Genomic DNA, 24,987 nt, shown 5'->3' on the forward strand with positions numbered 1-24,987 from the left:
AGAGAGAGAGAGAGACTGTGTGTGTGTGTGTGTGTGTGTGTGTGTGTGTGTGTTGATTTATTCTTTATTTCAAGTTGTCTTAGTAAAATATTTCAAGTTGTATCAATATTGTCAAAAAAAAATTAAATAATTAAAATATGTTGTTGTTTTGTATGAATTTGTCAAAGAAAATAAATAAATAAAATAAATTAATTAAACTGAAGACCACAAATGTACTTAAGCTGAATGATAAGAGGCAAATGATTATGAAGAAATGAAAAAAGTGAGGAAAATTATGAAAAAAAGACAAATATACATTAAAAAACTGTGTGTGTGTGTGTGCAAAATATTCCGAAAAAATGGAAAAAAAAATGAAAATTATGAAAAAAACAAATATACTTAAAAAAAAACTTTGTGTGCAAAAGATTCCGAAAAAAAGGAAAATTATGAAAAAAACAAACATACTTAAAAAAAAACCTTTGTGTGTGTGTGTGTGTGTGTGTGTGTGTGTGTGTGTGTGTGTGTGTGTGTGTGTGTGTGTGTGAGGAAATAAAAACTTTGATAATCTTAATGAAAATATCAGTGTTTTTTTTCCTGTTTAGTTTAAGAGGTGAAAATAATTGTAGCTTTAAATTGGATATTTCTCATTCATTCATTTGTTTGTTTGTTCTGAGCCTATAGAGGAAAACTTAGGCCTATACAGGGTGGGGGAAAAGGCTAGACAAGAGAGAAATTATGCACACACACACACACACACACACACACACACACACACACACATACAAACAAACTGCTAGCCTCTCTCTCTCTCTCTCTCTCTCTCTCTCTCTCTCTCTCTCTCTCTCTCTCTCTCTCTCTCTCTCTCTCTCTCTCTCTCTCTCTCTCTCTCTCTCTCACACACACACACACACAAGGAGGGAAAGCAGCCATATGTAAAAATTGATGTTTTAATTGTCTTTAAGTTTAGATCAAGTTGGGAGAGACAAATAAATAAACTTAATGCTTACTGGAAATGTAAAACACACACACACACACACACACACACACACACACACACACACACACATTCTGTTTATGTTTTGTAATGTTCTGAAGTGAATGACGCTCAAATATTAGCCATAGGAGGTAGATTAGTTTATTTGTTTTGTGTGGAGTTTTGAGGGTTTATTTTGCAGTGGTTTGGATTTTATTGAAGGAAATGCGTCGCTGTGTAGGAGTTTCTGCTACGGAATTCCTCTGATGACCGTCCTTCTTCCGACTAAAAATGAATAATTACGATACTTTCCCTAGCCATTCAATGTGTGCAGTGGCTAAGTGGAGGGAGGATGTTGTCTTGCCCTCACTACAGTACTCGTTAGCAAGTTACTTCGCGCTTCGTTATCCCAGCCACCGCAAGTCCCATTAGTTGTCTAAGTGTTCTGGTCTCCCTGTCACTCATCAACAGAATCACGGCCTTTGGTGAACACACTGGCATTGCTAATAAGATAGGAAGCTGCCACGCGTGATTTGGGAAATAGAATGTGATGTGATGTATTCGATATTAGCTACTGTTTTTGTTTTGTAATGCAGTTTAGTACAGAGCAGAAATTCGTGTTACCAAATGGTCCAGCGTCTTATTTTAACTTTTATAAATTTCTAGAGATCTATTTAGGTTTTCAGAGGTATTTTCGTGACTCTAGGAAAAAAAGAATCCAGCTCTACGTGTTTCTTATGTAATTCAACTTATTACACAACAGGTATCCGTGTTATCATATCTTCCCGCGTCTTATCTGAACTTTTATCATGTTCTGGTCTGTTATTTAGGTTTTCAAAGGCATTTTCATGACTAGCACAAAAATCCATCTATTCTTGTTTGTTCTGTAATTTTTATATAACAGAAGAGAAACTCGTATCCTCAAACGATCTGGCGTCTTATCTTTCTTAATTTTTATCAGGTTCTAGTAGAAATTATGTACGTTTTTATGTTTCTGGGTAAAAAAGAAAAAATCTATCTTCCCTGTTTATTCTGTAATTAATTTAACTACAGCAGAACAAGAACAACATGCTAAAACATTCCGGTTGCGTTGCGAGAAGTTTTGTGGAGCAGAGTTGTGAAATATTGTCTGCTGCTGAATTACTGACGTGTCCTTAAGCTTCACTTATATTGTAATAGCACGTTTTTCTTGATTTCTGTCCTGGTGTTCTAGAGTGTATGGTGTCTTATATAGGGAACAGTGAGAAAGGACCTTCACTCCTCTCCCTGTGGTTCAGTGGCTGATGTCTCTTCTTATTTTTTTCTTCTCCCTCGTCACTCGGTCAAGGAAACAGAGTCGCCCCCTTTAAAAGATAAAAACCCCTCTGTAACCTGGCTTTGGTCTGTATGACATCAAATCGCTCCACTCCCTCCCTTATCCACTCTTTAAATTCCCTTATACTCTTTACCCAATCTTAATAACCCTAGGAACACTTCAGCAATATAATATCTGAAGAGTCTTCTGTGGAATCAACTGACAGGTTGGAATTACTTGAATCGCGCTGACACACCTTCTCCTCACACTCCGTCTCTTAAACGTCCTTTAAATTCCCCTATACTCTTTACCCAAGCTTATTAACCCCACAGATACTTTCTTACTACAATATCTTAAGTCTAATACGTAATCATATCAGAGGCTGGAATTGTTTGAATTTCGCGCGAAAACATCCGCTCTTCAAACCATCTAAATTGTGTTATACTCCTTATCCAAGCCTACTAACCCTAGGAACACTTCAGAACTACAATATCTTAATAGTATAGTGCTGAATCATGCCTTTACACGCTTCAGTTACGCTCTAATAAACTCCTTTCAATAGCGAGAAAATATGAGCTGTCAAGTGAATGGCATCTACCATCACCATGACAACAGGTCGTGAATAGCCAATCCCAGCCCGCCATTTCATCCGGGACCTCAAGATGACCACACTGATACAATATAGTTTAATTTCTAGCCAAGATCAGAGTTAACCGAGACATATATGGTGGATAAAAAGCTCTTAAAAATATGGGTGTTCCGAGGAAAGTATACCACTAGGGAATGTGGGTTACATTAGTAATGGAGGAATATTTTGACAGCAGACGAAACTAAAGGTACAGTTACTAGTTAGTGTTTTTGTGTGTTTGTATGTGTGTGTGTGTCGTGGAGGAGTGTTCTGTGCCTGTCCATGTGGCTGTATGATGAACCAGGCGTGAGTATTCAGCATTTGACTAAACACACTCACGCAGAGACTGTCCCTTTAAACCTTCGTCCCTTTAAACCGTACCCAAATAAACGCTTTCGATTCGCGTAGGCAGACCAGGCTAGCTCTCTCTGACCGGGCCATGTGACGTATTTTTAGTCATATGCTCCTAGTGAGAGTAACCCGCCGGCTAGGGAGTCTGGGAGTAGGCTGGGAGTGTTAACTGGTTATTTAACAGAGTAGAAGATGAGAGAGAGACTGGGATGTGTGATGGATGAGTGACAGGGAGAAGAAGGGTGTAATCTGTTTGACGTAAGGGTGACAGGCTGTGTGCGTCCGTGTGTACATGTATGTGGGTGGGTGTGGGTGACTGGGTGTGTGTGGTGGGTCAGTGTCCGTATGTATGTGTGTATTACCCTTGTGAGACCCGCTCTGTGTGTATGTGTGTGTGTGTGTGTGTGTGTAGGGAGGGAGAGACACGTGAGTAAAGAAGGGAGGATAGGGGTCAGGAAAGAGGAGGAGGAGGAAGAGGGCTGACTGGGTGGAGCTCTTAAAGATAGTATTCAGAAATTACGTGTTTTCTTGACGGCTTCGCTGAGTCACTGTGTTAGGGAAGAGGAAGAGGAGGAGGATGAGGATATAGAAGTGATGTAAGCATAGGTAGGTTTTAAGTTAGTGTCGGTAAGGTTTAGGTGAGGTTAGTTAAGAATAGGTGATGTTAGGTTAGGCCACGTAAGTTGAAGTGTGTTAGATTGTAAGGTTAAGTAAGGTTTGGCTGTGTAAAAGATGAGGTGAGGTTAGGTTAAGATAGTGTGTTAGGTTAGGTAAGTTAAGGATAGGTTAGACTAGCATAGTTTAGGTTATATTAGATGAATTTACATTAACTTGCATAGGTTAGATTAGATTAGATTAAAGTAAGATTTGGATGACATAGGTTATGTTAGATCATGTTAAGTTATAGCAGATTAATTAGGTTAGCTAAGGTAATTGAGTTAGCAAAGGTTGCATTAGGTTAAACTAGCATAAGTGAAGAAGTTAAGTTAGATTAGGTGAGGAATGAGTAGGTTAGATGAGAAGAGGTGAGGTTAAGTTAGATTAGGTGAAGTGTAGTTGGAAAATGTCATAGGAAAAAATTGTAGTTAATATTGGATGCAAAATATCAAAGTAAGATTAGCTAAAGAATTTTTAACGTTGGGAATAGTAATCCATATATATATATATATATATATATATATATATATATATATATATATATATATATATATATATATGGGAGTATATTTTTTGTAACTGTGAATGATAAGATTCCACTTTTCAGTGTTGCCACGGTGACGGTGGTGGTGGGCATGATACAGATGCGGGAGCTGGAGTTTGTGCCCAATGGAGACATGCAGCTGGGCAAATTCTGTTGCTCATTGCTCAGACTGGAGTTTACATGTATACCTCCTTCACCATCATTGGTGGACACTTCACCATGAGTGTTAGTGAAATGTGCTGTGTTTGTTAGTTTATTTGTATATCAGAAAAATTTAAGACCAGTTAGTTGTCTAGACTTTAAGTCTTAAAATGAGAAAATAAATCTACATATTTTTTTAAAAGCAAACAGTTAAGGCATTGTAAAGTAAAAGTCAAAATATATTTTGGTTATTATTTTTTTTTGCAATCAACAACTTTCATGTATAATGAAATAAATACATTCATCAAACTTAATATCATATTTAATAACAGCTAGAGGTACCAATTTGCAGATGTCTATGGAAAATTTGTATGATAATCTTGTGGCCAACAAAAAAGGATACAATGAATGATGACTTATTATTGTAAGAAATCTTTCAGAGTTGTTGTTGTGTACTTCCACATTCCATGGAGACAGGTTTTTCCTTCACTTTTCAGCATTTAAAAAGTGATAATTTCAACAGGATGCTTGAGCTGTCACGGTGCTGCTGCTGTTGTCTGCCATCATCCCCCTGACACAGACCACCCTGCAGACCATCTTCATCCTGGGTGCCACACGTCACTGCTGCTACAACTCAGAGCAACTGGAGCGCAAGCCAGGAAGGGAGATAGTAACTTTTCACTTAATTTGTTGTTTATTTGAGGGCCTAATGACAGACACATAATGGAATGAGTATTTGTGAATGTTTGTTTATATCTAGATACAGCATTCACATATCTTTTAAGTGCCACCTTCCAAAAACAATGTCAGCCAGAAAAATAACTGATGAATCTAATTACATTTCAAGTCAAAAAGTTTTCCTTTAACCACTTTGCTCCAGATGCTTAAAAACATGCGTTGCTCACATACATGGCGTCGCGTAGGCTCGTGAGTGGTAACTTATCTAATTTCTAATAATTTCTAATATAATTTCTGTGTGTGTGTGTGTGTGTGTGTGTGTGTGTGTGTGTGTGTGTGTGTGTGTGTGTGTGTGTGTGTTTTATGTATGAGTGACACTGGCCAAGGGCAACAAAAATCCAATAAAAAAATATGCCCACTGAAATGGCAGTCCCATAAAAGGGTCAAAGCAGTGGTCAAAAGTTGATGAATAAGTGTCTTGAAACCTCCCTGTTGAAGGAATTCAAGTCATAGGAAGGTGGAAATACAGAAGCAGGCAGGGAGTTCCAGAGATTACCAGAGAAAGGGATGAATGATTGAGAATACTTGTTAACTCTTGCATTAGAGAAGTGGACAGAATAGGGGTGAGAGAAATAAGAAAATCTTGTGCAGCGAGGCCGTGGAAGGAGGGGAAGCATGCAGTTAGCAAGATCAGAAGAGCAGTTAGCATGAAAATAGCGGTAGAAGACAGCTAGAGATGCAACATTGCGGCGGTGAGAGAGAGGCTGAAGACAGTCAGTTATGTGTGTGTGTGTGTGTGTGTGTGTGTGTGTGTGTGTGTGCGCTGATGCAGCTGAGAAGGTTGCCTTATGATAATTATTGACAAATGAAGGTAATGGATGCGCATGTCATTACTACTTTTTTAAGTGTGTGTGTATGTGTGTGTGTTATGTACACACACACACACACACACACACACACACACACACACACACACACACACACACACACACACAAAGAGAAGTAATAGACACGCATCCTTTACCTTCATTCATCAATAATTGTCATAAGACGACCTTCCCAGCTGCATCATTACACACACACACACACACACACACACACTTACACACCACGTAGTGTAGTGGTTAGCATGCTCGGCTCACAACCAAGAAGGCCCAGGTTCGAATCCCGGGCACGGTGAGGCAGATGGACAAGCCTCTTAATGTGTAGCCCTCTTAATGTGTAGCCTCTTAATGTGTAGGTACAGGATGTAACCCGAGGTGATGTGACTTCGCTGCCCTGGTGTGTGGTGTGTCATTGGCCTCAGTCCTACCCAAAGATCAGTCACCATGAGCTCTGAGCTCTTACACACACACACACACACACACACACACACACACACACACACACACACACACAGAGAGAGAGAGAGAGAGAGAGAGAGAGAGAGAGAGAGAGAGAGAGAGAGAGAGAGAGAGAGAGAGAGAGAGAGAGAGCAAAATGGCCATGAATGAAACAGGGAGGAGGGGGAACTGTGTGTGAATGAAAACATCATCTACGTGAAACATTTGATTGATTATAAAGCACATGTGCATCATATATAGTCATGAATGTGGAGGAACAGCAGAGTGAGTGATCAACCACAGAAAGGAGAGAGTCGGACATGCGGAGAGAATGGAAGGGGAACAATTTGAGAAGATAAGCATGCAAATACATAAATATAAGGTGGAATAACAGTGTTTGGTGGGAAGATGAAAGAGAGATGCCTGTTTATGAAGCAAAATGGTTGTGCAAGAGAGGAATGATTGGAAAACCATTCCCACCAAAGCCAACAGACCTTACACCATATTTTTACAAACCACAGCATCTCTATTCATCCATTCTGTGTGTCTTCTCTTCTCTCTCTCTCTCCACTCTTAATGCTGCTGTGGGTCTCTGGGCTGGAGTACATCAGAGAAAGATTGACACCGACTTATATATGAGAGGATGTTGTCTGTAACTATGCTATGGGGACATTGCAAGTTTGTGGGGTGTAGTGAATGAATAAGTGTGTCCTCTATAGCATACTTAAAAACCACACTCCCCAAAAATAGAATTGCAAATGGTAGCCAGAATTTACATGAATACTGGAGGGTGCTGTCAGGCCAAACCAGCTCCCCATCTGTGCCTATGCAGTGTCTGGCCAGCCACTAGTGTGTTTTGGGGGCTCAGACCAGCAGATTCCCACTGTTTATTCACTGTTTGTGTTGATGCAGTGTCTGGCCAGCCACTTGTGTGTTTTGGGGGCTCAGACCAGCAGATTCCCACTGTTTATTCACTGTTTGTGTTGATGCAGTGTCTGGCCAGCCACTTGTGTGTTTTGGGGGCTCAGACCAGCAGATTCCCAGTGTTTATTCACTGTTTGTGTTGATTTAGTGTTTGGCCAGCCACTTGTGTGTTTTGGGGGCTCAGACCAGCAGATTCCCACTGTTTATTCACTGTTTGTGTTGATCTAGTGTTTGGCCAGCCACTTGTGTGTATGTAGGGGACTCAGACCAGCAGATTCCCACTGTTTATCCACTGTTTGTGTTGATCTAGTGTTTGGCCAGCCAGTTGTGTGTTTTGGGGGCTCAGACCAGCAGATTCCAACTGTTTATTCACTGTTTGTGTTGATCTAGTGTTTGGCCAGCCACTTGTGTTTATGTAGGGGATTCAGACCAGCAGATTCCCACTGTTTATCCACTGTTTGTGTTGATCTAGTGTTTGGCCAGCCAGTTGTGTGTTTTGGGGGCTCAGACCAGCAGATTCCCACTGTTTATTCACTGTTTGTGTTGATGCAGTGTCTGGCCAGCCACTTGTGTGTTTTGGGGGCTCAGACCAGCAGATTCCCACTGTTTATTCACTGTTTGTGTTGATGCAGTGTCTGGCCAGCCACTTGTGTGTTTTGGGGGCTCAGACCAGCAGATTCCCAGTGTTTATTCACTGTTTGTGTTGATTTAGTGTTTGGCCAGCCACTTGTGTGTTTTGGGGGCTCAGACCAGCAGATTCCCACTGTTTATTCACTGTTTGTGTTGATCTAGTGTTTGGCCAGCCACTTGTGTGTATGTAGGGGACTCAGACCAGCAGATTCCCACTGTTTATCCACTGTTTGTGTTGATGCAGTGTTTGGCCAGCCACTTGTGTGTTTTGGGGGCTCAGACCAGCAGATTCCTACTATTTATCCACTGTTTGTGTTGATCTAGTGTTTGGCCAGCCAGTTGTGTGTTTTGGGGGCTCAGACCAGCAGATTCCCACTGTTTATTCACTGTTTGTGTTGATCTAGTGTTTGGCCAGCCACTTGTGTGTTTTGGGGGCTCAGACCAGCAGATTCTCACTGTTTATTCACTGTTTGTGTTGATCTAGTGTTTGGCCAGCCACTTGTGTGTATGTAGGGGACTCAGACCAGCAGATTTCCACTGTTTATCCATTGTTTGTGTTGATGCAGTGTTTAGCCAGCCACTTGTGTGTATGTAGGGGACTCAGACCAGCAGATTCCCACTGTTTATCCACTGTTTGTGTTGATGCAGTGTTTGGCCAGCCACTTGTGTGTATGTAGGGGACTCAGACCAGCAGATTCCCACTGTTTATTCACTGTTTGTGTTGATGCAGTATTTGGCCAGCCACTTGTGTGTATGTAGCGGACTCAGACCAGCAGATTCCCACTGTTTATCCACTGTTTGTGTTGATGCAGTGTTTGGCCAGCCACTTGTGTGTTTTGGGGGCTCAGACCAGCAGATTCCTACTATTTATCCACTGTTTGTGTTGATCTAGTGTTTGGCCAGCCACTTGTGTTTATGTAGGGGACTCAGACCAGCAGATTCCCACTGTTTATCCACTGTTTGTGTTGATCTAGTGTTTGGCCAGCCATTTGTGTGTTTTGGGGGCTCAGACCAGCAGATTCCCACTGTTTATTCACTGTTTGTGTTGATCTAGTGTTTGGCCAGCCACTAGTGTGTTTTGGGGGCTCAGACCAGCAGATTCTCACTGTTTATTCACTGTTTGTGTTGATCTAGTGTTTGGCCAGCCACTTGTGTGTATGTAGGGGACTCAGACCAGCAGATTCCCACTGTTTATTCACTGTTTGTGTTGATGCAGTATTTGGCCAGCCACTTGTGTGTATGTAGCGGACTCAGACCAGCAGATTCCCACTGTTTATCCACTGTTTGTGTTGATGCAGTGTTTGGCCAGCCACTTGTGTGTTTTGGGGGCTCAGACCAGCAGATTCCTACTATTTATCCACTGTTTGTGTTGATCTAGTGTTTGGCCAGCCACTTGTGTTTATGTAGGGGACTCAGACCAGCAGATTCCCACTGTTTATCCACTGTTTGTGTTGATCTAGTGTTTGGCCAGCCACTTGTGTGTTTTGGGGGCTCAGACCAGCAGATTCCCACTGTTTATTCACTGTTTGTGTTGATCTAGTGTTTGGCCAGCCACTAGTGTGTTTTGGGGGCTCAGACCAGCAGATTCTCACTGTTTATTCACTGTTTGTGTTGATCTAGTGTTTGGCCAGCCACTTGTGTGTATGTAGGGGACTCAGACCAGCAGATTCCCACTGTTTATTCACTGTTTGTGTTGATCTAGTGTTTGGCCAGCCACTTGTGTGTATGTAGGGGACTCAGACCAGCAGATTCCCACTGTTTATCCATTGTTTGTGTTGATGCAGTGTTTGGCCAGCCACTTGTGTGTATGTAGGGGACTCAGACCAGCAGATTCCCACTGTTTATCCACTGTTTGTGTTGATGCAGTGTTTGGCCAGCCACTTGTGTGTATGTAGGGGACTCAGACCAGCAGATTCCCACTGTTTATCCACTGTTTGTGTTGATCTAGTGTTTGGCCAGCCAGTTGTGTGTTTTGGGGGCTCAGACCAGCAGATTCCCACTGTTTATTCACTGTTTGTGTTGATCTAGTGTTTGGCCAGCCACTTGTGTTTATGTAGGGGATTCAGACCAGCAGATTCCCACTGTTTATCCACTGTTTGTGTTGATCTAGTGTTTGGCCAGCCAGTTGTGTGTTTTGGGGGCTCAGACCAGCAGATTCCCACTGTTTATTCACTGTTTGTGTTGATGCAGTGTCTGGCCAGCCACTTGTGTGTTTTGGGGGCTCAGACCAGCAGATTCCCACTGTTTATTCACTGTTTGTGTTGATGCAGTGTCTGGCCAGCCACTTGTGTGTTTTGGGGGCTCAGACCAGCAGATTCCCAGTGTTTATTCACTGTTTGTGTTGATTTAGTGTTTGGCCAGCCACTTGTGTGTTTTGGGGGCTCAGACCAGCAGATTCCCACTGTTTATTCACTGTTTGTGTTGATCTAGTGTTTGGCCAGCCACTTGTGTGTATGTAGGGGACTCAGACCAGCAGATTCCCACTGTTTATCCACTGTTTGTGTTGATGCAGTGTTTGGCCAGCCACTTGTGTGTTTTGGGGGCTCAGACCAGCAGATTCCTACTATTTATCCACTGTTTGTGTTGATCTAGTGTTTGGCCAGCCAGTTGTGTGTTTTGGGGGCTCAGACCAGCAGATTCCCACTGTTTATTCACTGTTTGTGTTGATCTAGTGTTTGGCCAGCCACTTGTGTGTTTTGGGGGCTCAGACCAGCAGATTCTCACTGTTTATTCACTGTTTGTGTTGATCTAGTGTTTGGCCAGCCACTTGTGTGTATGTAGGGGACTCAGACCAGCAGATTCCCACTGTTTATCCATTGTTTGTGTTGATGCAGTGTTTAGCCAGCCACTTGTGTGTATGTAGGGGACTCAGACCAGCAGATTCCCACTGTTTATCCACTGTTTGTGTTGATGCAGTGTTTGGCCAGCCACTTGTGTGTATGTAGGGGACTCAGACCAGCAGATTCCCACTGTTTATTCACTGTTTGTGTTGATGCAGTATTTGGCCAGCCACTTGTGTGTATGTAGCGGACTCAGACCAGCAGATTCCCACTGTTTATCCACTGTTTGTGTTGATGCAGTGTTTGGCCAGCCACTTGTGTGTTTTGGGGGCTCAGACCAGCAGATTCCTACTATTTATCCACTGTTTGTGTTGATCTAGTGTTTGGCCAGCCACTTGTGTTTATGTAGGGGACTCAGACCAGCAGATTCCCACTGTTTATCCACTGTTTGTGTTGATCTAGTGTTTGGCCAGCCATTTGTGTGTTTTGGGGGCTCAGACCAGCAGATTCCCACTGTTTATTCACTGTTTGTGTTGATCTAGTGTTTGGCCAGCCACTAGTGTGTTTTGGGGGCTCAGACCAGCAGATTCTCACTGTTTATTCACTGTTTGTGTTGATCTAGTGTTTGGCCAGCCACTTGTGTGTATGTAGGGGACTCAGACCAGCAGATTCCCACTGTTTATTCACTGTTTGTGTTGATCTAGTGTTTGGCCAGCCACTTGTGTGTATGTAGGGGACTCAGACCAGCAGATTCCCACTGTTTATCCATTGTTTGTGTTGATGCAGTGTTTGGCCAGCCACTTGTGTGTATGTAGGGGACTCAGACCAGCAGATTCCCACTGTTTATCCACTGTTTGTGTTGATGCAGTGTTTGGCCAGCCACTTGTGTGTATGTAGGGGACTCAGACCAGCAGATTCCCACTGTTTATCCACTGTTTGTGTTGATCTAGTGTTTGGCCAGCCAGTTGTGTGTTTTGGGGGCTCAGACCAGCAGATTCCCACTGTTTATTCACTGTTTGTGTTGATCTAGTGTTTGGCCAGCCACTAGTGTGTTTTGGGGGCTCAGACCAGCAGATTCTCACTGTTTATTCACTGTTTGTGTTGATCTAGTGTTTGGCCAGCCACTTGTGTGTATGTAGGGGACTCAGACCAGCAGATTCCCACTGTTTATTCACTGTTTGTGTTGATCTAGTGTTTGGCCAGCCACTTGTGTGTATGTAGGGGACTCAGACCAGCAGATTCCCACTGTTTATCCATTGTTTGTGTTGATGCAGTGTTTGGCCAGCCACTTGTGTGTATGTAGGGGACTCAGACCAGCAGATTCCCACTGTTTATCCACTGTTTGTGTTGATGCAGTGTTTGGCCAGCCACTTGTGTGTATGTAGGGGACTCAGACCAGCAGATTCCCACTGTTTATTCACTGTTTGTGTTGATGCAGTGTTTGGCCAGCCACTTGTGTGTATGTAGGGGACTCAGACCAGCAGATTCCCACTGTTTATCCACTGTTTGTGTTGATGCAGTGTTTGGCCAACCACTTGTGTGTTTTGGGGGCTCAGACCAGCAGATTCCTACTATTTATCCACTGTTTGAGTTGATCTAGTGTTTGGCCAGCCACTTGTGTTTATGTAGGGGACTCAGACCAGCAGATTCCCACTGTTTATCCACTGTTTGTGTTGATCTAGTGTTTGGCCAGCCACTTGTGTGTTTTGGGGGCTCAGACCAGCAGATTCCCACTGTTTATTCACTGTTTGTGTTGATCTAGTGTTTGGCCAGCCACTAGTGTGTTTTGGGGGCTCAGACCAGCAGATTCTCACTGTTTATTCACTGTTTGTGTTGATGCAGTGTTTGGCCAGCCACTTGTGTGTATGTAGGGGACTCAGACCAGCAGATTCCCACTGTTTATCCATTGTTTGTGTTGATGCAGTGTTTGGCCAGCCACTTGTGTGTATGTAGGGGACTGAGACAAGTTTATTTAATGTTCAGTGACCCATTTGCAGGCACAGGGGTGTTGAGGAGCTGGGTGTGCAGGAGACAGACAATTACAAAGGTTTACAGTTCAAATGCTACATGTATCTTCAAAATACAGATAATAAGTAGATAAATATTGAAATTAATATAAAATACCATTCTTTATTTAACACTTAACCAAACTTAACCAACATACACACACACGCTAACTCAGACAGTTCCCTAACTACCTTACCATCCCGCAGGAGGCCATGTCGGAGGTGCCGGTGGTGGGGTCGCCAGTTCCGGAGTACGAGGTGGAGGAGGAAAAGGAAGAGGAAGACGAGGAGGAGGCACGGATAAGGAAGAAGAAAAGATTATTACCTGTAGCCCTCCCTCCAGCTGATAAGGGGATATTAAGGAGCCCTTCCTACAGGTGTGTCTGTCTACCTGTGTGTCTCTTTCTATCTCTCCTTTTCATTTTTCCAGTTTCCCATTATTTTCTCCACCCTCTCACTGTCTTTTCTCAGCCTCTCACAACCTGTCACACCCTCTCCCAGCTATTCACAGCCACTCACAGCCTCTCTCTCTCACTCTATCTCATTCCCAGTGTATCCAGACCATTCCAGACTTACCCCAAACTGTCCCCAAGACTTCCAGTCCATCCCAACTTCTCACAGCCTCTTCCAGCCTTTCACAGTCTCTCTCTCTCTCTCTCTCTCTCTCTCTCTCTCTCTCTCTCTCTCTCTCTCTCTCTCTCTCTCTCTCTCTCTCTCTCTCTCTCTCTCTCTCTCTCTCTCTCTCTCTCTCTCTCTCTCTCTCTCTCTCTCTCTCTCTCTCTCTCTCTCTCTCTCTCATTCCCAATGTATCCAGACCATCCCAGACTCACCCCAAACCATCTCCAAGACTCCCCTTCTCTCTTCCTCTCCTCTCCCTCTCTCTCCCTCCCCTCTCTCACTCTCCTAACTCTCCCCAGGAGAGGCCCCAGTGGTGAGCAGATGGTGATGCTGGAGATGATACTGGCATATTGAGTATTATAATTAGCCATAAACACTTGCTTGCTTACTTTCATGTCTACACAGGTTTGTTCGATGCAAGGAGTTGGCACAGGAGGCGTCCGAGGCTGTGTAGAGCGGCCGTCTGAACCTGGTGCCACAGCTTACTATGTGAGGAAGAAAAGGAGGAGGAGGAGGAAGAAGAAGAAAAATAATCACATTAAGCTGGAGAGGAAAGCAAGAATAAGCAGGAAGGAGGAGGAGGAGGAGGAGGAGGAGGAGGAGGAGGAGCAGCAGGAGGAGGAAGAGGAGGAGGAGGAGGAAGGCTAAGCAGGAGATACCCTCCCTTGCTCTAGTTCAGCAGGAGGCATGGCCGGAGGAGGAGGAGGAGGAGGAGGAACAGCTTTTTTGGGAGTTCTTAAAGATCGCGTACCTTGAGGCTGCTCCTCCTCCTCCTCCTCCTCCTCCTCCTCCTCCTCCTCCTCCTCCTCCTCCTCCTCCTCCTCCTCCTCTCTCTCTCTCTCTCTCTCTCTCTCTCTCTCTCTCTCTCTCTCTCTCTCTCTCTCTCTCTCTCTCTCTCTCTCTCTCTCTCTCTCTCTCTCTCTCTCTCTCTCTCTCTCTCTCTCTCTCTCTCTCTCTCTCTCTCTCTCTCTCTCTCTCTCTCTCTCTCTCTCTCTCTCTCTCTCTCTCTCTACAGCCTACAGACTCACTATTTGCTTAACCACACCTCTTGCCTGAAACAAATGAAAAACTTTTATCCTTCTCCAATCACATTTCAATTTTGTACTTAGTCACAATCACACAGTATATGTTGTTAATTTCAACTTTACAACAAGGTGACAACATTTCATCTATTTATACATACTTTTTATTATTAAAGCTTATCTTATAATTATTTCTGAAGAGATTGACTAATTTTTGTAGTATTTATGACTTAGAACTATGATAAAGCTATGAATTGATATAATTCCTGATTTGTTTTATCTTTTCATTATACTTCCTTTGTTAATTGAGCATTTTATATTACTTAGCTTAAAAATGCAAGAACGGTTCAGAAGTATCCAACCTTGGGCTAAGGGCCAAAATTATGGTATCATTCAAAATGTCCTTCAAAGAAAGCCCTCTGTAATCCAACACACTTAGCCCATTAATCCTTCCATTTCTCATCAATTTGTTCAACATACATATTTTTCCCTTATAGGGTTGAACAATTTTCATGGGTTCAGAGCAAAAGGCTTCCTCATTCCTCCCCAAGGTATTCTCGGATGGTAAGCAGGTTTGACTCTGGAGCAAACCTGACCAAGGGCTACTGCCCAAGGCTACAGAGGTTCCTCTCCCTGAGGCTGAATGCACCATGTGAGATGGTTCTGTTATGTGGATGAATGTCATGGTGGATAGCAGTGCCACCACATTCCTACAATCATCCATCACTCCACTGCTCAAACACTTCTGCAACCAATGATAGGTATGCTGCCACATTCTGCATGGTCTCCTTGGCTCTCAGATAAGGATACTGTCAACAGGTTTGGGATTGCCAAAAAATCATAAGGAGCTATGTCTGAAAAGTTCAGAGAGAGAGAGAGAGAGAGAGAGAGAGAGAGAGAGAGAATGAGCAAGAGAAAGAGTAGGATGAAGCAAAGGAAGAGTCAAGAGGGAGGAAGAGAGAGTAGGACAAGAAAAAACAGAACAAATAAATCCCCTACACGTCTTGTCTCCATTCACACAAGCCATGAAAAGCTTGTCCATCCCTGAGTGCTCAGAAGCAGTGTTCCACTGATGATGTGGAAACTTGAGACACCCAATCATTTAATGGGCTTTAGTAGGTTTTGTCACCAGTCTTCTGTGTGTCACTGACTACATTTTGAAATTTTTATCTGTTCTATTTAATTTTGTGTGTATGTACACAATGTTTATGGTCAATAAACTATTTATAAAACTATTTATCTGTGTGAGTAAGATAAAAGCAGTTATTGTTATTATTATTATTATTATTATTATTATTATTATTATTATTATTATTATTATTACACATTTTCCTCCTTGTATTTAAATATTATTATTATTATTATTATTATTATTATTATTATTATTATCATGAATTGTTCTTGTTTATAAATAAAATACTGTAACTGATTATTATTTTTTTTATCATTCATTTAGACTCTCTCTCTCTCTCTCTCTCTCTCTCTCTCTCTCTCTCTCTCTCTCTCTCTCTCTCTCTCTCTCTCTCTCTCTCTCTCTCGAATAAAATGACTGGTGAGGAACTCTAATAATTAAAGTGCTAAAAAATCCATTAAACTACGAGAAATAAGACAAATAATTAATGACACACCTAATAACACAAACAAGGAGTAATAAACAAAACTTAAGCCAGAAAACACGAAAAGATAAAACTATCATATAAAGAAATACGAAGTTAAAAAAAAAATCATGAATATCAAATAAATAACTCACATATAATCAATAAACACGTAAGGAACAGTAAATAAACAATTAAGCCATTCATTGCAAGGGCCACAGTCAGAAAGTGAAAAAAAAAAAAATGCTTAGTTAAATACCGAGGCTAAATAAAACAAGGAATTAGACAAATGACAAATAATTAATAAATACATAAGGAATAATGAATAAACAAAAATTAAGCCAGGAAGACTATTATAATTATTGCAAGGAGACGATATGTATGTATGTATTGTATGTAATTCGAGGTTAAAATGGCTCAAATCTGACCCAACAGCAGGCCATAAGTGAAGGTGTTCCTCAAGGCAGGGAGGGGGGGAGCAATGAATAGGGGAGGGGCTATAAACTATTGGGGGGATATTAATTAATGACGCATCCAGTTTAGCGTGTGTGTATATTTCGCGTTGTGATAATTTAAAGGTTTTCTCGCGTTTTTATCTTTATTTATTGATTGATTTTATTTATTTATTTTATTTTTTTGGCAGGTGTTATATTTGTTGAGTGTTTTAAGTAACTGTGGCTCATTGCATCAAAACTCCATTCATTACCTTCGTGGGAAGGTTCAATTTGGCAAGGTTTTATTTCGCATTTTGGGTTTTGTAGTAAATTATGCATTTTCTCATATTTTTCTTTGCTGGTATTGTCCCTTCCACGCCATATATGACTGGAAAGTTGGGGGCGCCTTCCCCCCCCCCCCCACCCTCCACTGCTACGTTTTTTTCTTAATCAGTCAGTCAACCAATCAATCAATCCCTTCATGAATCATACCCATTTCCAGGTGTCACCACCACCCATAGATCTCTCATTCTGTCATGTATGAACAAGTGCTAAGGGCAAGCTGAACAAGTACAAAGGGCAAGCCAGCTGTCTCTTTTAATATTCTTGCCTGAAATAACATTACAAATGAGGGTCTATTAATCATCCATTAAATAATCCATTTTTATTGCTTTCTCATTCTTCTTGCTCTGTGTATTGTTAAATTGGATGGTTATATCATTGTCCCTTCCTGTGTTTTAGTGTGCCATTACCTGTCCTCTCTTCCAGCTGATATTTAGTTTGTACTAAAATAGACTGGCATAACTTTACAATTTATACACAAATAACAACATAAACCAATAATGCATTGATATTATGCATGATAGGAGTGGACATTTCCACTCTACATCATTAATGAATGCATGATGAGACGCACACTATTACAAAGCTAATGAGTTCAATACAAACACTCAATAACAATTTCAATAACTTTATTAAAAATAGCAATCTTTATAAATCATGAAACCAACATCAAATGCACAATAATGCAAACACTTTTTACACACACACTCTTTAATGATATTTCCTAATATACAGTATAATTCCAAACAGAGAGAGAGAGAGAGAGAGAGAGAGAGAGAGAGAGAGAGAGAGAGAGAGAGAGAGAGAGAGAGAGAGAGAGAGAGAGAGAGAGAGAGAGAGAGAGAGAGAGAGAGAGAGAGAGTGATGAACTACCTGGGGTCATAAATGCAAAGTACAGGTATCAGTCAGGCAAAGCATAGTGCTTGCCTGTCTCATATGGAATGTAAAAACATGGCTTCATATCATTCCAGACCTGGGATTATGGCCAAAAGTTACCAAGCAGTGCTGAGCAAAATCCAGTAGAGTAATATTCAGTATCATTGAATTACTGACAAAGTAAAGATCATTATGTGCAATGATACTCACTACCTAGGAGCATTTCAGGTTACTACCAAGAGTCTGACCATGCTGGCAGGGATGGTTAGGCTACAACACATTACATACTTCTCCATTCAAATCAGTCAGCTGATTAAATGGTGAGTTAAACCATTTTGATCATCTAAATCATATTAAGGCATTGGATGAGACCTGGACAGCTTGGGTCAACACCATACATAGGTACTCCACTACTCTGTGGGAGACACTTGATTGTGGCAAGAGTCATCACAATACCAAACACCATCCTTGACAAAGCACAGCATGGCCCACTCATCCACAGGAACCCAGCCATCTCTAAGGAGCAAATTAATGCTGCCCAGTGTCACTCCTCATCACTTTTAGGGAATAAGAAGTAGATCCCACCCCAGCACCATCTTTACATAGAATATAATACAGAGGATAGAGAAGGAATACAAACAGGGCACATGGTATGGTATAGAACACCAACCCTCACTTTTGGAAAACCCCAGCCACTCAGTAGGAGACTGAGTGGCTGGAATACATGGAATACAAAGTGCATGGAATACAGTAGTATTCCATGCAGTTTTTAATACATATAATATATTATAGTGAAAGGAACATATTTATATAACATATATATAAGGACGCTGCTTATCTTCTCGAGCTGCTGAAGGTCATGATCTGCTTCCTTTTCCTGCACCAGCTTTGATATCAAATCCTGCAGGAAACAACTGTGTTAATTCACATTTTGAATAAATCTAATAGATGAAATTTCACTTACAACACCTTATGTGTCTCTGGTGACTCATGGAGGACAGATACATCACCTGAGAGTAAATGGTCAGTGAAGAAGTTGACCCTTGATCCTGGCTAATCACATTAAGTACATTAAACACTCCTGTTAACTAATAAATGAGGGATAGATTTCTCTGGAAGGTTACATTACACTACTTCCCTGGCATTTGAAAACATTTTGCTCTACATGAACTCATATGGAAGCTTTACTGCAACATTAAATCTCAGCTAGATGCCAGATGGTGTAGCCTCCATCACAGAGCAAGGTAATGATATGAAGGCTTAGTACTTTGGTCAACACCTGAATAAGAACCGTTTGAGATGCAGCAGAGATCACTAACCTGCCAGCAATTGAATAAGAAGTGTGTGAGATGCAGCAGAGATCACTAACCTGCCAGCAATTGAATAAGAAGTGTGTGAGATGCAGCAGAAATCACTAATCTGCCATGACATGAATAAGAAGTGTGTGAGATGCAAAAGAGAGCACTAACCTGCAGAGTGGTTTTGCTTCATTTCCTCTCATTCATGATGGAGGCTGGCAAGGTCTAACTCGCGTTCTCGAGCTTGTTGCTTCATCACTCCTCGCTGCAACTGGTAGATGGTGATGTAGTCACCTGAAGAAGGATAAAATTCTTCATTAAAAGACCAAGGAAATGGCATACAGTAAACAGTAAACACTTCCTCCACTTCACTTTTACAGATGATTCAAATGAGCAAAAAACATGCACTCACCGATGGACTCTGTCTCCTCATGCACTACAGCATGCTCAAGCTGCTACTTCCTGTCACTCAGCTCAGCCACCTCCTTCATGCTGCAAGTTAACCTGCTCTCCAGGACCCTGTGAGCCTCCTGCAGTTGTTGCAGCTTCTGTTAAAGCTCAGTTCCTCCCAATCCTGTTGTTTCTCCTGATAAAACAATAAGTTTGTTTCTCTCAACTTTTCTTAATACAGCCTCAATAAACAAATCCAATAACAATGCTTTTATTTTGTTATTAATTCAAAAAATTGAGCAACAGTGAGGAAAAATTATTTGCTTTATTATTAGAGAATATAAACTTTCTTACCTTTTGGTTCAGTTATGACATCTTCAGACAACTTTTCATGAGCAAGAGATTCTCCCAGCAGTTTGTTATACTTATCCCTCTCACAGTCTAGCTGAACCTGAAGACTGCTGCACTCACTCTCCAACCTGCTAACCTCAGATGTCAGTGTAGCCACTTGACCCAGCAATTTCCCCTTGGTATCTGTACCTGGAGGTGAAAAATTGATGCAACAGAGGGCCAGACAAGAATGACCAATGGAAGTAATTAGACGTAATGTAAGAAGTGGGTATAAGACTAAGGGAAATAGAAGGGCAATGGAGAGAGGGTTAGATGCACCAGAAATGTCTGTGGAGCCAGGAAAAATTTTAACTTGTAACAGAGATAACTAAGAGCAACTGTGAATGAATAAATGTGATGTAGCCTCATCCCATGACTGGGAAAATGCAAAAGCAGCACCTCAGACACCAGGACCATGATGACTGGCAGCTCCCAAAATTAGCTGCTGGCTTTTGTACTCCTAGTCACCACAGGAGGCTCATCCACAGCTAATCCTATCAGCTGATCATCTTGGGTGAAGTAATTGTTTATCAGTCTGGCTGTTGAGTCCTGATGCAGAGATGTGTGTGTGTGTGTGTGTGTGTGTGTGTGTGTGTGTGTGTGTGTGTGTGTGTGTGTGTGTGTGTGTGTGTGTGTGCACTTTGGAAAGCCTCCCTCCAAGGAGAATGTCAGTTTGATATACAAATATATATTCATGTGGATGGTAGCTCACATTTAGCTTCTGAGTTCTCACATGAAGACATGCCATCCTTGTCTTTTTCCTCTGAGGGAGTGACTTTATACTCTGTGATAAGTGCATGCAGCTCACTATTCTGTCTTGTGACGTTTTTGATTTCTATCTGTGAAAGACACAAGAAGGCAGTAAGTTAACTTGTTTAACATGCCACATCATTTTATATATATTATGCCAAGTTTAAACAGGAAAGCCTCACCAGAAGCATCAACTAAAGACCAAAGTGATTAACAAATCTTTCACTTTACCACCCTTAATGACAAAAGCTGATGATGTCCATATCCTGCATTTTTACACCTTCATGATTCCATTAGATTACATTAGATTACATTAGAACAGTATGTGACCAATGACGTCTCCATTCTACATTGCCATGACAAGAATACAGGGCTTTACTGAACATAAACCAAGGACGCCTCCATTCTACATTGCCATGACAAGAATACGGGGCTTTACTGAACATAAACCAAGGACGCCTCCATTCTACATTGCCATGACAAGAATACAGGGCTTTACTGAACATAAACCAATGACGCCTCCATTCTACATTGCCATGACAAGAATACAGGGCTTTACTGAACATAAACCAAGGATTCCCTCCTCCTCTCTCTAAGGGTTAGGGTTCTCTCAACAGTTACAGCGTGGTGTGAGAGATGCAGTGCTGTCAAGGCTTTACTATTTACAGGAAGCAACACACCAATAAATAAATGTTACTTTGGAAATGAAACTGAATAATCAAAGGCTTTATATCTCATGAACTTCCCTTCTTTAATAAACTGTCTTCAAGCTGACAGACTCCAGTAGTATTGCATCTTAGGAATATTCTACAGCTGATTTCATAATAACTGCTCTCTAAAACTGACTACATGCCTCCTTCCCTGCCTCCTACAGACTCTACTCAACAATTGTTGTTATTCTGTTCATGCTGGTGTGACAGTTAACCAGTATATTAATTCCTTAGTTATGTACACTCTAGAATGGTGGTTCATTTTATCTACCAGTGATTTGAATTCCCAGCTTCTAAGTATTACATTATTATTTGTTGATTGGTACCATTTGTATGCAATCAGAGAAAGATTTCAATATAAAAACATATCCATGTTACTGTTACCTTTCAGAATGTAAACCAAAATGAAAGCTATGTAAATTCTTACTTTAGATTATGTTGTCATTTCATTGAATGATGTAATTTCTTGGTTCTTGTGCTTCTTCAAATGCAGTCCCTTGTCTGGTTTCTCTGTCAATTCTAATTTCTTATTGCTCTGTGGAAAAACAAAGTGCAAATGTTTAGGATGAACTGATTCAATAATATTGCTTTCACAATTTCAATATTGTTCACAATTTCTGCAGGAAGTTTACTCCATATATTTACTATACGATTAAAGAAAAAATGTTTGGCCTTGTGGGATTTAAAACGTTTGGGTATAATCTTGAATCCATTATTTCTTGTTAGGTAGAATGAAGGAGGAGGAGGAGGAGGAGGAGGAGGAGGAGGAGGAGGAGGAGGAGGAGGAGGAGGAGGAGGAGGAGGAGGAGGAGGAGGAGGAGGAGGGAGAAACAAAGATAGGAGGGAAGGAAGAAAGGAAGAAAAGGGAATAAGAGAGAGAGAGAGAGAGAGAGAGAGAGAGAGAGAGAGAGAGAGAGAGAGAGAGAGAGAGAGAGAGAGAGAGAGAGAGAGAGAGAGAGAGAGAGAGAGAGAGAGAGAGAGAGAGAGGAGTTGGTAAGAAAATTATTACAATGGTCCAAGGTGAAGAACAGGGACTGGAATGAGAAGTGGAAGAAGCATATAGAATTGGAAAATATAGTGAAGGAGGTAAAAGACCATTAAAAGTGAGAATGAGATCCCAAGTTACAGTAAAGGAGATCCTAGTGAGAACTGGGAAGCTGGCTGAAAATTCAGAATACAAGAATATTTGGGTAAAAAAGAGATATGAACTTGGAAGAAAGGGAAAAAGAGAAGGATCTGAGGAATGAAGCCAAGCAAAAAAAACGAGAGAAGTACAGAGACCGAGAAGCAGAAATTTTATTGGAGGGTACTAGATATGAAACTAAGGAAATGGTATATTCAGGAAAGGGAACAAGAAATGAAAGAACCACAACAGCAGACAGACAAATTGCATGTGGTGGGAGAAGTAGTATATTAAGAGTAATTTATACAAAACAAACTTCATGTAAACAAATAAAATTTTCAGAAAACTTGTCACACAAAACCTTATTAACAACTCACCTTCTCCTTCTGCGGCATTTCCTTCCTTCTTATCTTTCTCCTTTCCTTCTCCATCTTCCTCCTCCTCCTCCTCCTCCTCTCCTTCCTCTTTCTTTCCACCTTCCTCCTCCTCTTGTGACTCTTAACTCTCTTCCTCCTCGTCCTCCTCTTCCCCTGTGCTTCCCTCCTCTGAAAGAAAAAGACTTGTTTAAAAAGCAAGCAAATATAGTAGTAATAGTAAAAAAAAGTCAATGAAATGAAAGTTTATACACATATGAAATTAGTGAAAATTTGACACCAAACATTCTCTATCTGTAACATTACATCAGAATGACGAGAACACAAGATATGAAAAGTGAAAGGGAATGATGTATATAACAAAGAAAAACATTGTATAATGACATATGACAGGAAAATAATCTTGTATACTTGTCCCTTAAATACTTGCTTCCTTGTATATTAAACTCCCAAAATGCTCATTCCTTGTACTCTCATTTTCAAAACACCTCTTCCTTATATATTGTCACTCAAACACTCCTTTCTTGTACACTTATTCCTAAATCACTCCTGTCTTCCTGTATTCTCATTCTCCAAACACTTCGTGCCTCTGCACACCCAGTTCCTCAAAACATTTCTTCATTGTTTACTCATCCCGCAAACACAGCAACTTTCTTGTATACTCAGCTCTCAAAAGATGCATTTTTAAACATCCATAACTCCTTTTATTTTCATTCCCCAAACACTCCGGGCTGTGCACACTCCAGCACGTTAACACAATAACCAAGCAATACACACGACTACTGGCACCATCCAGATCTGGCCCCAGCACCCCTGCCTCCTTGCGTGCCAGCTCCAGCAATGCACGGCCACAGCGGCAGTACGCGTCACCACACTCGGGCGCCTGCTCCCCACACAGCTCCACCAGGGACTCTGTTGCCTCCTGGAGTGGTAAGGAGTGTCAGTTAAACCTGGTGTTTACTTTCACTATGATATGAAACAATTAACAACACAGAAAACAACACAACTAGGTAACATGCAACACATACCACACCTAAGCAACAGACACACCTCGAAGGCAGCGACAGCAGATTTGAAGTCCCCCACCAGGAGGTGTCGCTTGCCCCTAGAGAAACGGTCGAACGCCTGCTGCACTTCGCGCACGTCCAAGGGGAGCAAGCAAACAGGCCATCATCAAACAAGTCTCGACTTTAACCATTCGTAATTTACACCATCATATATTGTGGAGTAACTTCATGTTTAGTATATCTTAACATGGGAACATTATTAAGAATGTGTACATGCTTGTACTATTTGATAAATTATGTGGTCAGCTACACTTTCCACTCACACTCTCATCCATCACCAAAATTAAACTAACCCCCTATTACTTTCCTCCCACCCTCAGAATTATTAAACTAACCTCCAGTCACATTCTTCTGACACCCTCATCCCTCACTAAAAATTAATACCAACTGGCAAAATTACCAAACTAACCTCTAAATATCATCCTCCCACCATCTAGTCTCTCACTAAAAATTAATCTCACCAAGCACGATTATCAAGCTAATATCCAATCACTCTCCTCTGACCCTCAAAATCCTTTCCAGCTGGTAGAATTATTAACCTATACTCCAGTCACTTCCACCCTCTCATCCCTCATTAAAATTAATCCCAGCCTTCAAAATTATTGAACTAACCTCCAGTCAAAGAAATATCACTGGTTTTTGTGGGGGATATTGTCACTGCACTAAGGGATGCACACAATTTCTCGTAAGTTTTCACATTTTGCGTTCAACTGTACCGGTCTAAGTGGAGGAGTGAAAAAGTGACACCTAATGAAATAGTTGCCACAAAACTTATTCTCATTACTTTTTGTTCCTTGTCATTTTTCTTTCAGGCTTTTTTCATCATCACAGCAGCTTGAAATTTTGAAAATACATGCTATTTGAGGAGGTAGCTGTACATGTGAAAAAAAAGAAGGGAAAACAAACATCCATACTTGTGACTGATATGAAAAATAAACTATACATATAAATGTATATTTCACTTTTCTTTCTAGCAATTAAAAAATGTACATACGACAGTATTTCTTTCTTTTCCTCAATAAATACGACAACAGTATTTTTCCTTCCCTTCAGTACACCCAGCCTTTCCCTTAGTACATATCACAGTACTT

At 41.3% G+C, this 24,987-nt stretch overlaps 1 protein-coding gene and 2 long non-coding RNA genes across 5 annotated transcripts in view; 1 reads left to right on the forward strand and 2 right to left on the reverse strand.

The window, feature by feature from the left end:
* The window catches only part of LOC135093475 (uncharacterized), a 40,710-nt gene extending 26,008 nt beyond the window's left edge, over window positions 1–14,702 (reverse strand). Inside the window, exon 1 of the long non-coding RNA XR_010263378.1 lies at window positions 14,539–14,702. This is a non-coding gene — a long non-coding RNA (uncharacterized LOC135093475). The remainder of the gene's footprint in view (window positions 1–14,538) is intronic.
* On the forward strand, window positions 2,884–15,976 carry LOC135093474 (uncharacterized). 3 transcript variants are annotated; one of them, XR_010263376.1, is made up of 4 exons: window positions 2,884–3,082; window positions 4,490–4,651; window positions 5,091–13,284; window positions 13,931–15,976. It is a non-coding gene; the product is annotated as an uncharacterized LOC135093474 (long non-coding RNA). The 3 variants fall into 3 exon arrangements; XR_010263375.1 differs by lacking the exon at window positions 2,884–3,082 and adding an exon at window positions 3,093–3,180; XR_010263377.1 differs by lacking the exon at window positions 2,884–3,082 and adding an exon at window positions 3,193–3,831.
* Window positions 15,977–17,530: 1,554 nt separating this feature from the next.
* On the reverse strand, window positions 17,531–24,171 carry LOC135093594 (E3 ubiquitin-protein ligase BRE1A-like). Its single transcript, XM_063992988.1, has 9 exons — window positions 24,160–24,171; window positions 23,863–23,957; window positions 23,607–23,751; window positions 22,833–23,000; window positions 20,585–20,711; window positions 19,837–20,022; window positions 19,505–19,678; window positions 19,264–19,386; window positions 17,531–18,695 (listed from the first exon to the last, which is right to left on the reverse strand). The coding sequence occupies exons 1-7, from the start codon at window positions 24,169–24,171 to the stop codon at window positions 19,644–19,646; spliced, it is 768 nt and encodes a 255-aa protein (XP_063849058.1). The 3' UTR covers window positions 17,531–18,695; window positions 19,264–19,386; window positions 19,505–19,643.
* Between the last annotated feature and the right edge of the window lie 816 nt (window positions 24,172–24,987).

The sequence above is a fragment of the Scylla paramamosain genome, chromosome 43 (genome assembly GCF_035594125.1).
Source record: "Scylla paramamosain isolate STU-SP2022 chromosome 43, ASM3559412v1, whole genome shotgun sequence".
NCBI classification, from domain to species: domain Eukaryota; kingdom Metazoa; phylum Arthropoda; class Malacostraca; order Decapoda; family Portunidae; genus Scylla; species Scylla paramamosain.